Source organism: Rhinoderma darwinii, chromosome 4, assembly GCF_050947455.1.
Source record: "Rhinoderma darwinii isolate aRhiDar2 chromosome 4, aRhiDar2.hap1, whole genome shotgun sequence".
Classification (NCBI taxonomy): domain Eukaryota; kingdom Metazoa; phylum Chordata; class Amphibia; order Anura; family Rhinodermatidae; genus Rhinoderma; species Rhinoderma darwinii.
This window is the reverse complement of record NC_134690.1, coordinates 124,481,122-124,494,849: the sequence shown is the minus strand read 5'-3', so window position 1 is coordinate 124,494,849 and position 13,728 is coordinate 124,481,122. Positions and strand designations below refer to the sequence as shown.

Below are 13,728 nucleotides of genomic sequence, written 5' to 3'. Positions count from 1 at the left end.
ATTTATTAAATATAAAAATATTGTTTTTGTACGTTTTTTATGTTTTTATTTTTTTCAGTGTAATTTTTCATGATTTTTTATAAACTTTTTTTGATTGTATAATGGGATTTTATATTAATTGTTAATATTAGTACATAATAATGTACTTGCATATACATAAATATTCCCTAACAACAGACATCATAAACAGACAGTCCTAGGGCTGTCTATGGATCCTGGGTTGTCTACTCAATTAGGTATGGGTATATGTCGCATCACAGGGATGCCCTGTGATGCGTTTGAAGGGGGTTTCACCCTTGCATTTCCCCTTATATACCATGATCAGCTTTGATCATGGCATACAAGGGGTTAAACGATGGAGAATAAAGTTTTCTGTGATCTCCATCGTGAGAGCAGGATAGCGGTTGTGTACTACATTGCACCGTGCAGAGCCGTGCTAGGATTTTTTTCACACAGGGCAAAGGTTAATTTCACAGCCCCAGCCCTGTATCTAAATTCCCAGGCTAAGGCAAAGTGGCTTGTTGGGGCCCCCTGTTGCCCAGTGCCCGCAGAAAATTCCCTGTAGCCCCCCTAGCTTTGCTTTTGACACAGTGGCAGTGCCCATGTCATCAGAGCGTCAATATAAGACAGTGCAGGTCTACTTTGGATTCCTACCTACTATTACTAGGGGTTAATGTGATAATACTCCTTACTTATTGTAAATTATTTCAAATCTGTACCTTGAAGACATCTGGTATCAAGCTAAGAACTAATTTCTCAACCTGTGGTATAAGTATACCAGGGAGTAGATGTTATGTCTCTGGGGGCACTTGGGAATGTCCTCATGCTGGAGTTTTATGTGCAACACGGTATATGACTATAGCCTTGGTGGTACTTTGATGTCATTTATTTGAGTAGGGAGTAGTTGGCTTAAACATTGAGAAATACTGATCTAAGAGATTTTACTATACAGTTCCTTTTCATGGAGAAAGTCATCCTCCTGGTGGAGCGCGTAAATATGGCATGAAAGGAAAACATATTTCTAGACTCACTAAAAAGTCATGTGAGGTAATCTCCCATCTCTAGCTCAAAAAGTGGCCTCTCCTAATGAGGAAAACCCGTCAGTTCTTATTTATCTCCAGACCATACAAATTGATGCAATTGTGGTATACCTTGGTCTTGACAAAAGAAACATGACAAAGACACAACAAACAAAAAAAGTTTTAAGAGGGTTTTAGAGTTTTAGCAAATAAATGTTATAAATAAATGTATAAATGTGTGTGTATATGTGTATATATATATATATATATATATATATATATATATATATATAGCAAGCCCAAAAAGTTGAGGCAGCGCACCAAAGTAGTAAACGTTGCCTGTCGAGTGAATAAACATACTACTTTTTTCACTTACTACCTTGGTGTGCTGCCTCAACTCTTTCTGCTTGCTGTTCATCTGAGGGCACGTGGCCTGAGCCTAGGAGGAGTTGCACCCACTACTGGAGCTCTGCTGCTTTCTTTTTTGTCTATATATATATATATATATATATCTAACACCCCTGCAAGGGGCACAATTATTCTTATAAAGACAGAGCATTATATGTTATATATTTTCTGTTCCTATTCCTCACAGCTTTCAAGATCTCTGCTTGCTGCCATTCAGTAGGAACCTTCATTGTTTACTTCTGGGGGATAAATATCTGGTCATGTGATGAACACACAGGTGCAGGTAGTCTTGTAACAAATGTGTGTCCATTACATGATCAGGACAGATTTTTATCCCCTGGAAGCAAACAATGACGTTTCCTATCAAATGACTGCAAGCAGAGATCTTAAAGACCATGAGGAATAGAGACAGAAAATATATAGAATTTTTTTTATATATCTTTCATTGTAAAATGAATAACTTTAATTTGCGGACAGCATCATATTTTATATACATATACACTATACGGACAAAAGTATTGGGACATCAACGCATTACAACGACAGGAGCTTTTATGACATCCCATTCTAAATGAATAGGCATTAATATGGAGTTTGCAACTAAACCAGCTTCCACTCTTCTGGGAAGGCTTTCTACAATATTTTGCAGTGTGCCTGTGTAAGTTTTTGCCTATTCAACCAGAAGAGCATTGCTGATGTTCGCCTGGCTCGCAATCTTCGTTCTAGGTCATCTGAAAGGTGTTCGATGGTGTTGAGGTCAGGGCTTTGTGCCGGCCAGTCAAGTTCTTCCACACCAAACACAACCAACCATGCCTTTATAGACCTTGCTTTGTTAATTCGGGCACAGTCATGCTGGAACAGAAAAGGGCCTTCCCCAAATTGTTTCCACAAAGTTGGAAGATACAATTGTCCAAAATGTCTTAGTATGCTGAAGCTTTAAAGGGGTTGTCTGGGCACAGACCGTTTTTTTATACTGATGACCTATTCACAGGATAGGTCATGAGTATATGATGGTTGGGGGTCTGACACCAGGACCCCGCACCGATCAGATGTTCTGACTGCCTCCGGGCAACGGATGTCCATGCTGGAAGCACAGAATAGCGGCTGAGCTGCAGTACTGCCCAGGGCAGCTGGAGCAGATGATTGGTGCGGGGTCTGGGTGTCGGACCCCCACCGTGCCCAGACAACCCTTTTAAGATTTTTCCCTTCACTGCAACTGAAGGGCTTAGGCCAACTTCTGAAAAGCAACCCCATTACATCATCCCTCCTTTACCAAACTTTACAGGTGGCACAATGTAGTCAGGCTGGTAACCTTTTCTTTGCATTCTCCAAACCAGACTAATTCATCAGACTGCCAGATATAGAAGGGTGATCCATCACTCCACACAACATGTTTCCACTGCTCCAGAGTCCAGTGGCGGCGTGCTTTACACCACTCCATCCAACGCTTGGCATTGTGCTTGGTGATGTAAGGCTGGCATGCAGCTGCTCAGCCATGGAAACCCATGCCATGAAGCTCCCAGCGCACAGTTTTTGTGTGGATGTTAATGCCAGAGGAGGTTTGAAACTCTGTAGTTATTGAGTCAGCAGAGAGTTGGCGACTTTTATGCCCTATGTGCCTCAGCACTTGGCGATCCCCCTCTGTAACATTACGTGGTCTGCCACTGCGTGACTGAGTTGCTGTTGTTCTTAAACACTTCCACTTTGCAATAATACCACTTACAGTTGATTGTGGAAAGAAATAACTGAGCATCTGTACAATGTATATAGTGAACATGATGCTCTGTTTAATGTACAGGGTATCTATATACAGATAATATTGTATAGGATTTATACTGTTGCGGCCAACACGTGAAGAGTTCATCGCTGTCAATCAGTATACAATGAGAAATTTCACAAACTGAGTTGTTGCAACGGTGGCATCCTATTAGGTTATGTTCACACGCAGAGTCAAAAACGTCTCAAAATACGGAGCTGTTTTCAAGAGAAAACCGCTCCTGATTTTCAGACGTTTTTTGAGCCACTCACGTTTTTTGCAGCTTTTTTCACTAGAGTCTATGGAAAACGGCTCCAAAAATGTCCCAAGAAGTGTCCTGAACTTCTTTTTCGCGAAAAACGCTCCGTCCGATTTTTCGTCCGTTTTTCGGGAGTTTACGGCCGTGTGAACATACCCTTACAGTAGCATGCTTAAATTCAGTGAGCTCTTTACGATCCATATAGAATAACACATATTAATATGTGTTGGGCAGAATAATAAATTTTTTATTTAAAAAAAAAATGTCAAGAGCCAAATTATTTTTTTCTTTATAGTATAGACTCTATAATACTCCAGAATATTATGCTAACGCATTGAATTCGGTTACAATGTCAGTATATACAACCTGAAATTAGAGCACCAGAGAAATTTGCCATGACTGTTGGTTTTTAAGCGCTCTCCAAGTGTGAGGGTATGTTCACACGGCTTATTTTCGGCCGTTTGTCAGGCCATAAACAGCCGAAAAGCGGCCAAAAAATTTGAAGCAGAACGCCTACAAACATCTGCCCATAGATTTCAATGGGAAAATGGTGTTCTGTTCCGATGGGGCGTTTTTTACGCGGCCGTTTTGAAAAACGGTCACGTAATAAAATGCCCGCAAAAAAGAAGTGCATGTCACTTCTTGAGCCGCGAAAAATGCTAGTTAATTAAAAAACTTCTGAAAATCAGGAGATGTTTTCCCTTAGCTTTTGCTAAGCTTGTGAACATACCCTGATGTACATTAGTCACACTTTCCCATCTATCTTTAAAAAGAGAGGACCTAATATAGGTAAGTCTTGTGTTGGTCAGGATGGGGGCAACACTCCAGCCAACCTGACTTTATAAATACTTTGTGTGTATGATTGTGTATTGCGGAGAAACACATAGTAATTTTTCATACTGTATTTGGCAGAAATGACAGAGGATGGTCTCCACTGCACATAGCTTCATGTTGCGGACATCTAGCCCTAACAAAATACCTTTTACAAAAAGGAGCCTCTGCTAATGTCAGGGATTCTTGGAATTATACTCCACTTCATCGTGCTGCATGGAATGGACATGTAGAGCTCGCTGAACATCTAATAGAATGTGGTGCATCTCCTGACGCCTCAACATCTTCTGGAGAAACAGCAATGCATCTAGCTGCAGAAAATGGCCATCTTATGTGTGTAAAAACCCTACTGAAATACAAGTCTTCGCCCAGCAACAGAGACAACAACAAATGGACTCCACTGCATTGGTGCTCTGTTAATGACCACATGGATGTGCTGGATTACCTAATGTCCCTTGGCATCTCTCTAGAAGGGGACACCAACACAGGCATGACTATGCTTCATTTGGCTGTACTGGCTGGAAGCATACAGGTCACCAACTATATATTAAAGAGAAAAGTTGACGTGAATGTAAAAGACTCACGGGGGATTACTGCCCTGCACTTAGCAGCAGAAAATGGTTACAATGAGGTAAGTGATTTCCCCCCCCCCCCTGCTAAATACATACTAGTAGCATAATTATTCTTAGAACTGTTAATATAAATAACTATTAATATTTATGACCTACAAGTATCAGTAAAATATAATCTTCGACCTGCTTGAGATATTGTTTCAGCAGCTATCATATTGACGGCACTCTTCACCATGCGTGGTGGGCCTGCCCTGAAGTAAATAATTTCATTAAGAGGGCCAATGATCGGGCATACGAGCAATCATATGAACGCTCATTCCCGATCATTGCCCTGTGTAAACAGGGCAGCGATCAGCCGATGAACGAGCAAACGCTGGTTCATCGCCTGATCTGCTTGTTTATGCAACAATAAATATTTATACAGAACTTACTAGAGTACAATAAAGGAGTTTTCCCACCAGGGACTTTCATGACATATCCACAGGATATGTTATAAATGTCAGATAGATGACCACCTCTGGGACACGCACCTATCTCTAGAACGGGGCCCCTAATCCCCGTTCTACTTTCTTCTGCTTTGTCACGATCTGTGGGTTTGTGGACCAACTGGGCCATTCCACCGTAGCGGGATAGCAGCTGGCCAAACAGAGTACCTAGTCATTGTCTAAAGTTTGGGTAAGGGTACCTGTGGTAGCTCAGACAGTAGTGATGGTTAGGCTCGGATGACAGCAGACACCAGGCGTGGTGTAGCACAGCAGGCGTGATCGTTGATACAACACGACTCCAACTCTCTAAGGCACAGGAACAAGGTAATACGGGATACAGGATACTGGTAGCAGGTACGGGAACACTGGGAACTGGAAAACACTAAGGGACCATTTGTAAAGAGTAACACGGGTAAACACAACAACACTCAGGCCCTGAAGGAAGGGGCAGTGCCCTTCTTATAGTCCAGGGTGATTATGGGCTAATTACTGATTTTTTTTACATGTGCGCGCTGGCCCTTTAAGGCCCGACACGAGCGTGCGTGCGCACCCTATGGGATCCAGCAGAACGAAGCGGAAGTGAGCACTGGCGTCTCCTGAGGAGATGTGGGCCAGCGCTCACAGATCAATGGCTGCGGCCGTCGGAATGTGAGTAATCCAGATGGTCTGCGGCCATAGGCGTTACATGCTCTCGCTGCCTCCCGTCCACTTCCTGACTTTATGGTCGGAAGTTACGAAAACAACGTAGCTCGCTGAGCTACGCTTTTTCCGTAAGTCCAATAGTAGTGAATCGCAGTTACGGAAGCAGCGTAGCATGCAAGCTACTCTGTTTCCATATCTACTATTCTGTTCGATGGGACTTACAGAAACTGTGTAGCTCAGCGAGCTACGCTATTTCCTTCTTTATGGTCGGAATTCACCTGCTTCAGCCACAACATAGAGTGGTAGAACGGGGTTTAGGGGGCCCAGTTCTAGAGATAGGTGTAGGTCCCAGAGGTGGGACCCGCATCTATCTGACATTTATGACATAGCCTGTGTAAATGTCATAAATGGCCCTGGTGGGAAAACCCCTTTAGTTTATAAAGGATTAGGCCCTGTTCACAACATGTTGGTAATTTCCGCTTAGCGTGTACATCGGGAAGTCTTTTGTACTCAACCACTCATATAGTATTTAAAGGTGCGTTAAAGGGATTTTCCGAGTTGTAGAACGGATGCAAAAAAAACAAAAAACAAGAGCCATTGCTCAACTGACGGATCCCCGTCGTTCCAGCGCCGCCACTCCGTTCCTTCCCGGCGCTGTATTTTGGCATAGCTGCATCGATGACGTGCCGGTATACCCATGTGATTGCCGCAGCCAATCACTGGTCTCAGTGGGTATATGGCACAGGAGCACTGAGACCAGTACTTGGCTGCAGCGATCACGTGGGTATACGGGCACGTCATCGCTGCAGCTATGTCAAAACACAGCGGCAGAAAGGAACGGCGGAAATCCGTGACTTGAGCAATGGCTCTTTTTTTTTTTTTTTGCATCCCTCCTACCGTGGCCAATTGTTTTAAATAACTTGGAAAACCCCTTGAAGTTTCAAAAATGCTATTATAAATTGACTGATAGAGGGTATAGACTGTATAGACTGCTGTATCATTTTTACACGGGGACTTTGTTTTACCCACCATGGCAGCGCCAATTAGTCAGACCCTTCTGGGACGCAGTTGAATCATGCATAAATATAGTTTGCTTATCTAAAATACAATTATCCATGGAATTAATAGCTTTGGCTTTGCTCCTGTAAGGTATCCACCCTTCTAAAAAGAACTTAGCCACACATCTAGCAGTGGCGAAGTGTCTAATCCCACTCCTTTGGCTCCAAAAATCTTGAAACCCAATGGGTTGAGAAAGCAGGGGCGTAGATAGGTTCTCCTGCACCCAGGGCAGAGATTCAGTCGTCCCCCCCAACTTCTTTCCCGGCATCTCCTTCCGCCTCGCCAGGTTTGCTTTCTCTACCACTCAATGAGGTGTCAATTTTTTTTCACACTTTCTTTCGAGCATAAAAACATTTGTACATTTTACAAGCAACATAGTTATATAAGGGAGTAAACATTACAAGAAATTAAAAGAAAATAAAAAAAGAGGTCAGTGCCTGACTAAACAGATTGTATAACTGGGGCTAATGAGCCTATATGGTGACATAATGAACAGCCTCTTTTTGTAGATAGTGTCAAACACCCCCTTGTAGATACTGCCACACAGTCCCCCCTTGCAGATAGTGCCCCACAGCCCCCCTGTAGATATTGCCACACTCCCCACTTGTAGATAGAGCCACCCCCTTGTAGATAGTGCCAAACACACCCCTGTAGATGGTGCCACACAGCCCCCCTTGTAGATAGTGCCACACACCCCACATTGTAGATAGTGCCAAACAGCCCCCTCTTGTAGATACTGACATAGAGCCCCCTGTAGATAGTGCCACACAACCTCCCTTGTTGATATTGCCACACAGCACCCCTCCTTGTAAATTGTACCACAACCCCCTCATAGATATTGGCATAGAGCCCCCCTGTAGATTGTGAAACGCCCCCTTGTATATAGTGCTTCACCCCCTCCCTGTATATAGCGCCATTGGGGCTCCCTATAGGAGTGGAATCCCCAGCCAGAGTGTTGCCGACGTTGGCAATGCTCAGGCCGGGGATTTTGCTCCTGGAGGAGCCCCTGACTTCACTGTCCATATATGGATAGTGACATCAGGGGCTTCTCCAGGAGCGGAATCCCCAGCCAGAGTGTCGGCAATGCTCTGGCCGGGAGTGAATGGCAGAGCAGGGAGCGGATAGTTTCCTTCTTTGCTATAATATTAAATTGTGTCTGCGTGCTGAGGAAGCAGATACAATTAAATATGGCAGTTGCCGTGACACGTCCGGGACAGTAATTTGCTGGGACTGTCGCTGTAAATTTGGAACAGTCCCGGAAAATTCAGGACGGTTGTCAACTATGCCCGTGCCGCCCTTCCTTCCCTCCTAGTTGCGCCACTTGCCGCCCCATAGCTACGACCCTAGAGAAAGTCAACCAAAAATTCAGACTAGAGGAGCTGACCAGTTGGCAAGACCACAGATATGACGAGTTCAGGAAAACCTGGCTTAGGCCCCATGCACACGACTGTAAAAAATCTCTGTAATTGCAGACCGTAATACGGTCTGCAATTATGGACCTGCACGGTTCTATTGGCCGCGGACACCTTTCCGTATCGCTACGGATAGGTGTCCATGCCGAAGAACCGTGCCTGGAATTATGCAGCATGTCCTACTTTTCTTTTTTACAGGCCGTGCTCCGATATTTTGTGTAGCGTCCATGGCCACGGGCCGTCGGGATTACTCACCTCCCGACGCCCGCAGCCATGGATACGTGAGCGCTGGTCCCCATCTCCTTCCTAGGAGACGCCAGCGCTCACTTACGCTCCATTCTGCTGTGTGCCGTAGGGTGCGCGCGCACCCTCGTGCCCGGCCTTAGAGGGCCAGCGCTCGCACAAAGGAAATCGTCATCATCATCAACTACCATGATTTCCTGGTCTATAAGAAGGCCCCAGGCCGTCTGATCCTTGCCTGAGCGTTGTTAGTCTATCCCAGTCTGTCTTGCAAATGGTCCCTTAGTGTTTCCCCATTCCAGTTGTTACCCGTGCCCGGTTACCCGTTTCTGTATCCCGTATTGTTCTTGTTCCTGTGCCTACCAGTGTTGAAGTTGTGTCTACTGCACCTGCTGTCGTTTGCCACGTCCAGTGTCTTCTGCCACATCCAGTGTCTTCTGCCACGTCCAGTGTCTTCTGCCATATCGAATACTGCCCACCACATCTGGTGCTACCTGCCACAACGGCCTCCATCCGTGCTGCAGCCACAGCCACCGTTTGGACTAGTTCAGGTACCCAAGCGTTGCTATCTGCTTTTGACTTTCATGTAGACTGTGACCTGGTCAGCTGCCTCCCCGCTACGGCGGAGCGGCCTGGTGGGTCCACATACCCTGTGACCGTGACAGTACGCTCAGGCCATGGAACCCGCTGGCCAGCCCAAGACCGCAGTCCAGAAGATACAGACAGAGATGAATGACCTACGCACACGTCAGGATCAACTACTTGAGGCTGTGAATTCTATCCTGATCCGGCTGGATTTACTCACTGTTCCACCCCCGGTTCTTCCTCCTGAGGCTGTTGCTGTGCCACTGCCCATTGGTCCTCCTGTTTGTTCCGGATCCACAGTTCCTCTGCCTCTTCCTCCTCGCTACGACGGTGATCCCAGAGCATGTAGAGGATTTCTTACTCAATGCACGGTTCATTTTAGGCTGCGGCCTCATCTCTTCCACTCCGAGGAGGCCAAAGTGGCATTTATTATCTCCCTCCTCGCTGGCAAGGCCCTCGCATGGGCGAACCCAATCTTGGAGCAACAAGGACCTGTATCCTCGGATCTAGCCTTGTTCTTGCAGTCCTTTCGTGCCGTGTTCGAGGAGCCGGGTCGAACATCCTCTGCCGTAGCCACTCTGTTGACCCTCAAGCAAGAGGGCTCCACAGTAGGGGACTATGCTATCTCCTTCCGTAACCTAGCAGCCGAGCTGGCATGGAACAATGAGGCACTGGTGGCGATCTTCTGGCAGGGACTGTCCTCTCACATCAAGGACGAACTGGCGGCCCGCGACCTTCCTTCTACCTTGGATGCCCTCATCCTGTTAGCCACTCGGGTTGATATGAGAATCCGGGTCCGCACTCAAGAGGTTTGACAGGAGAGCCAGGCCCACAAACCAGCACCCTCGGTCCAGAGACCACTATTGTCTTCCCCTAGTGCGCTATCTGAAGACCCCATGCAGGTAGACAGAGTCCGGTTATCTGAACAGGAGAAGCAGCGCAGACGCTCCCCTGGACTATGTATGTATTGTGGCCTTAAGGGTAATTTTGTGCGCCAATGCCCACAGAAACCGGGAAACTCCAGTACCTAGGGTTGGTTGGAGAAGCAAATCTAGGTGGAACGTCTCCAAATGTTAAAACCTTTTCCAGATTATCGATTCCTGTGGCCATCGTCTCCGGAGAGACGTCACATCCTTCCTCCGCCTATCTTGACTCTGGAGCGGCTGCTAATTTCATCCAGCAGGATCTAGTGGATCGTTTACGTCTACCCACAGTCCGTCTGGAGAGACCCCTACGCTGTTGCCTCTGTGAATGGTCTACCTTTGCCCGATCCGATTATGCTCATCACGGAGCCGTTGACACTATGGGTCGGAGCTCTTCACTCAGAACAGATCACCTTCTTGGTACTACCTAAGGCTATCAATCCTATCATGCTGGGTCTGCCATGGCTCCGCCTACACGCCCCGGTCCTTGACTGGAATTCCGGAGAGGTTCTTCAATGGGGTTCCAGATGCCATAGCCATTGCCTTTCACAAGTCCGTCCTGTTATGCCCCCTCTGCCTCAATCACTCTCCGGTCTACCATCTCAGTATGCTAGTTTTGCGGATGTCTTCTGCAAACGAGAGGCTAAGACGTTGCCTCCACCTCGGAATTATGACTGTCCCATTGAACTGGTTCCTAATGCTTCTCTTCCCCGTGGACGAGTATATCCTCTCTCCTTGCCATCCTATGTCATCCTATATCAAGGAGAACTTGGAGAGGGGTTTTATTCGAAAATCTTCCTCCCCGGCTGGGGCAGGCTTCTTCTTCGTTAAGACGAGAGATGGATCTCTTTGACCCTGCATTGACTACCGTGGTCTCAACCAGATCAGGGTCAAGAACAAATACCCGTTGGCACTTATATCCGAGCTGTTTGATCGCATAGGAGGAGCCAAAAAAATTTCTAAGCTAGATCTGCGGGGGGCTTATAATCTAATCCGGATTCGCCGGGGTGACAAATGGAAGACGGCATTTAACACCCGCGATGGGCACTATGAATACCTAGTGATGCCCTTCGGACTGTGTAACGCTCCCGCAGTATTTCAGGAATTCGTCAATGATATTTTCCGAGATCTCCTCTATATGTGTGTTGTAGTTTATCTCGATGATATTTTGATTTTCTCCCCAGATCCGATGACCCGTCCTTCAAGTTCTTCTGCGACTAAGAGAGAAACGCTTATATGCCAAGTTGGAGAAGTGCGTCTTTGAAAATAAGTCTTTGGCCTTCCTGGGCTACGTCATCTCGGGTCAAGGTCTTAAGATGGACCCTGAGAAACTAAAGTCTGTCCTGGAGTGGCCACGTCCTCAAGGCCTAAGGGCCATACAACGGTTCCTGGGATTCGCCAATTTCTACCGGCAGTTCATTCCGAACTTTTCATCTCTGACGGCTCCCATCTCTACCTATACCAAGAAGGGTGTGAACGCCAAGGTGTGGACTCCAGAGGCAGAGTCTGCATTCATTAGCCTCAAGAAAGCCTTCACTTCAGCTTCGATCCTCCATCACCCTGACGTATCTCGGCAGTACTCACTGGAAGTGGACGCTTCCTCTGTTGATGCAGGTGCACTTCTGTTCCAGAGGAGCTCCAAAGGAAAGGCAGTAGTATGTGGCTACTACTCAAGACTTTTTTCTTCTGTTGAGCGCAATTACTCTATTGGCGATCGGGAGCTACTGGTCATCAAATTGGCTCTGGAGGAGTAGAGACATCTTCTAGAAGGCGCAGCTCACCCCATCTTATTCTACACCGACCACAAGAACCTTACCAACCTTCAGTCCGCTCAAAGACTGAATCCTCGTCAAGCCAGGTGGTCGCTGTTCTTCACCCGTTTCCAGTTTCTGCTCCACTACCGTCCCGCTGACAAGAATGTGAGGGCCGATGCCCTGTCCAGATTGTTTGAGACGGAAGACACGGTGGAGTCCCTTCAGACTACCATAGACCCGTCCTGCATTGTCACCGCTAATCCTCTGCAGATTAGAGCTATCCCTCCGGGGAGAACTTTTGTTCGGTTTAGCAGACAGGAGAAGAATTTTCCGCTGGGGACACAGTTCTAAACTGGCTGAGCACGCTGGTGTCCGTAAAACCCAAGACCTGATTGCTCGTCACTTCTGTTGGCCCACGCTACCTAAAGATGTTCTGGACTTTGTCTCTTCTTGCACGATGTGTGCCTCTAACAAAGTTGCTCACTCCAAGCCTGCCGGCCTGCTTCAACTTCTGCCTGTACCCAATGCCCCTTGGCAGCACATTGCAATGGAGTTCGTCACAGATCTTCCTCCCTCAGCAGGATGCAACACCATCTGGGTGGTGGTGGACCTGTTCTCTAAGATGGCACATTTTATCCCGCTGACCGGCCTACCTTATGCTCCCCGACTGGCGAGTCTCTTCATTCAACACATCTTTCGCTTGCATGGCTTGCCTCTTCACATTGTGTCCGACCGGGGGGTTCAGCTTCTTCCATGGCCCGAGTTCTCATACAACAACCACACAAGTGAGTCCACTACTTCCACTCCATTTCACATTGTATACAGTCAACATCCTAGAGTCCCTCTTCCTGTGTCGACTTCATCTCAGGTACCCGCTGCTGACTCTGCATATGGGGACTTCCTGCAAATCTGGCAACAGACTCGGTCGTCTATTTTGCTGGCAGTAGATTGTATGAACCGAAAGGAAGATACTAGGAAAAGAGAGCCTCAGTGTCTTCCGGGGACTAAAGTCTGGCTGTCCTCTCGAAACATTCGCTTGAAGGTACCCTCATACAAGTTTGCTCCCAGGTTCCTTGGTCCTTTCGAGATTCTGCAACAAATCAACCCTGTCTCCTATAAGCTGCGGCTGCCTCCTACCCTCAGAATCCCCAACTCCTTCCATGTATCCCTCCTGAAACCAGTGGTCCTGAACCGCTACAGCAAGACATCTAGTTCCACAGTTGCTCCCAGCGGTCCTTCTGATGTATTCGAGGTAAAGGAGATCCTGGACTGCAAAAGGGTAGGAGGAAGGACTTTCTATTTGGTGGACTGGAGAGGGTTTGGTCCTGAGGAGAGGTCCTGGGAGCCAGAAGAGAACCTCCATGCTCCTGCTCTTATTAAAAAGTTCCTCTCTCGCTCTGGTCCCAAGAAGAGGGGGCATAAGAGGGGGGATACTGTAGCGTCCATGGCCACGGGCCGTCTGGTTTACTCACCTCCCGACGCCCGCAGCCATGGATCCGTGAGCGCTGGTCCCCATCTCCTTCCTAGGAGACACCAGCGCTCACTTACGCTCCGTTCTGCTGTGTCCTATAGGGTGCGCGCGCCTTAAAGGGCCAGCACACAAAGGAAATCGTCATCATCATCAACTGCCATGATTTCCTGGTCTATAAGAAGGCCCCAGGCCTTCTGATTCTTGCCTGAGCATTGTTAGTCTATCCCAGTCTGTCTTGCAAATGGTCCCTTAGTGTTTCCCCATTCCAGTTGTTACCCGTGCCCTGTTACCCGTTCCTGTATCCCGTATTGT

The 13,728-nt window shown here is 47.0% G+C and overlaps 1 protein-coding gene across 1 annotated transcript in view; it reads left to right on the top strand.

Moving 5' to 3' along the window:
• The window catches only part of LOC142760841 (uncharacterized), a 49,430-nt gene that overhangs the window by 24,230 nt on the left and 11,472 nt on the right, over nt 1–13,728 (top strand). Inside the window, exon 2 of the mRNA XM_075864018.1 lies at nt 4,355–4,904. Within this exon, the coding sequence (XP_075720133.1) occupies nt 4,355–4,904 (550 nt within the window). The remainder of the gene's footprint in view (nt 1–4,354; nt 4,905–13,728) is intronic.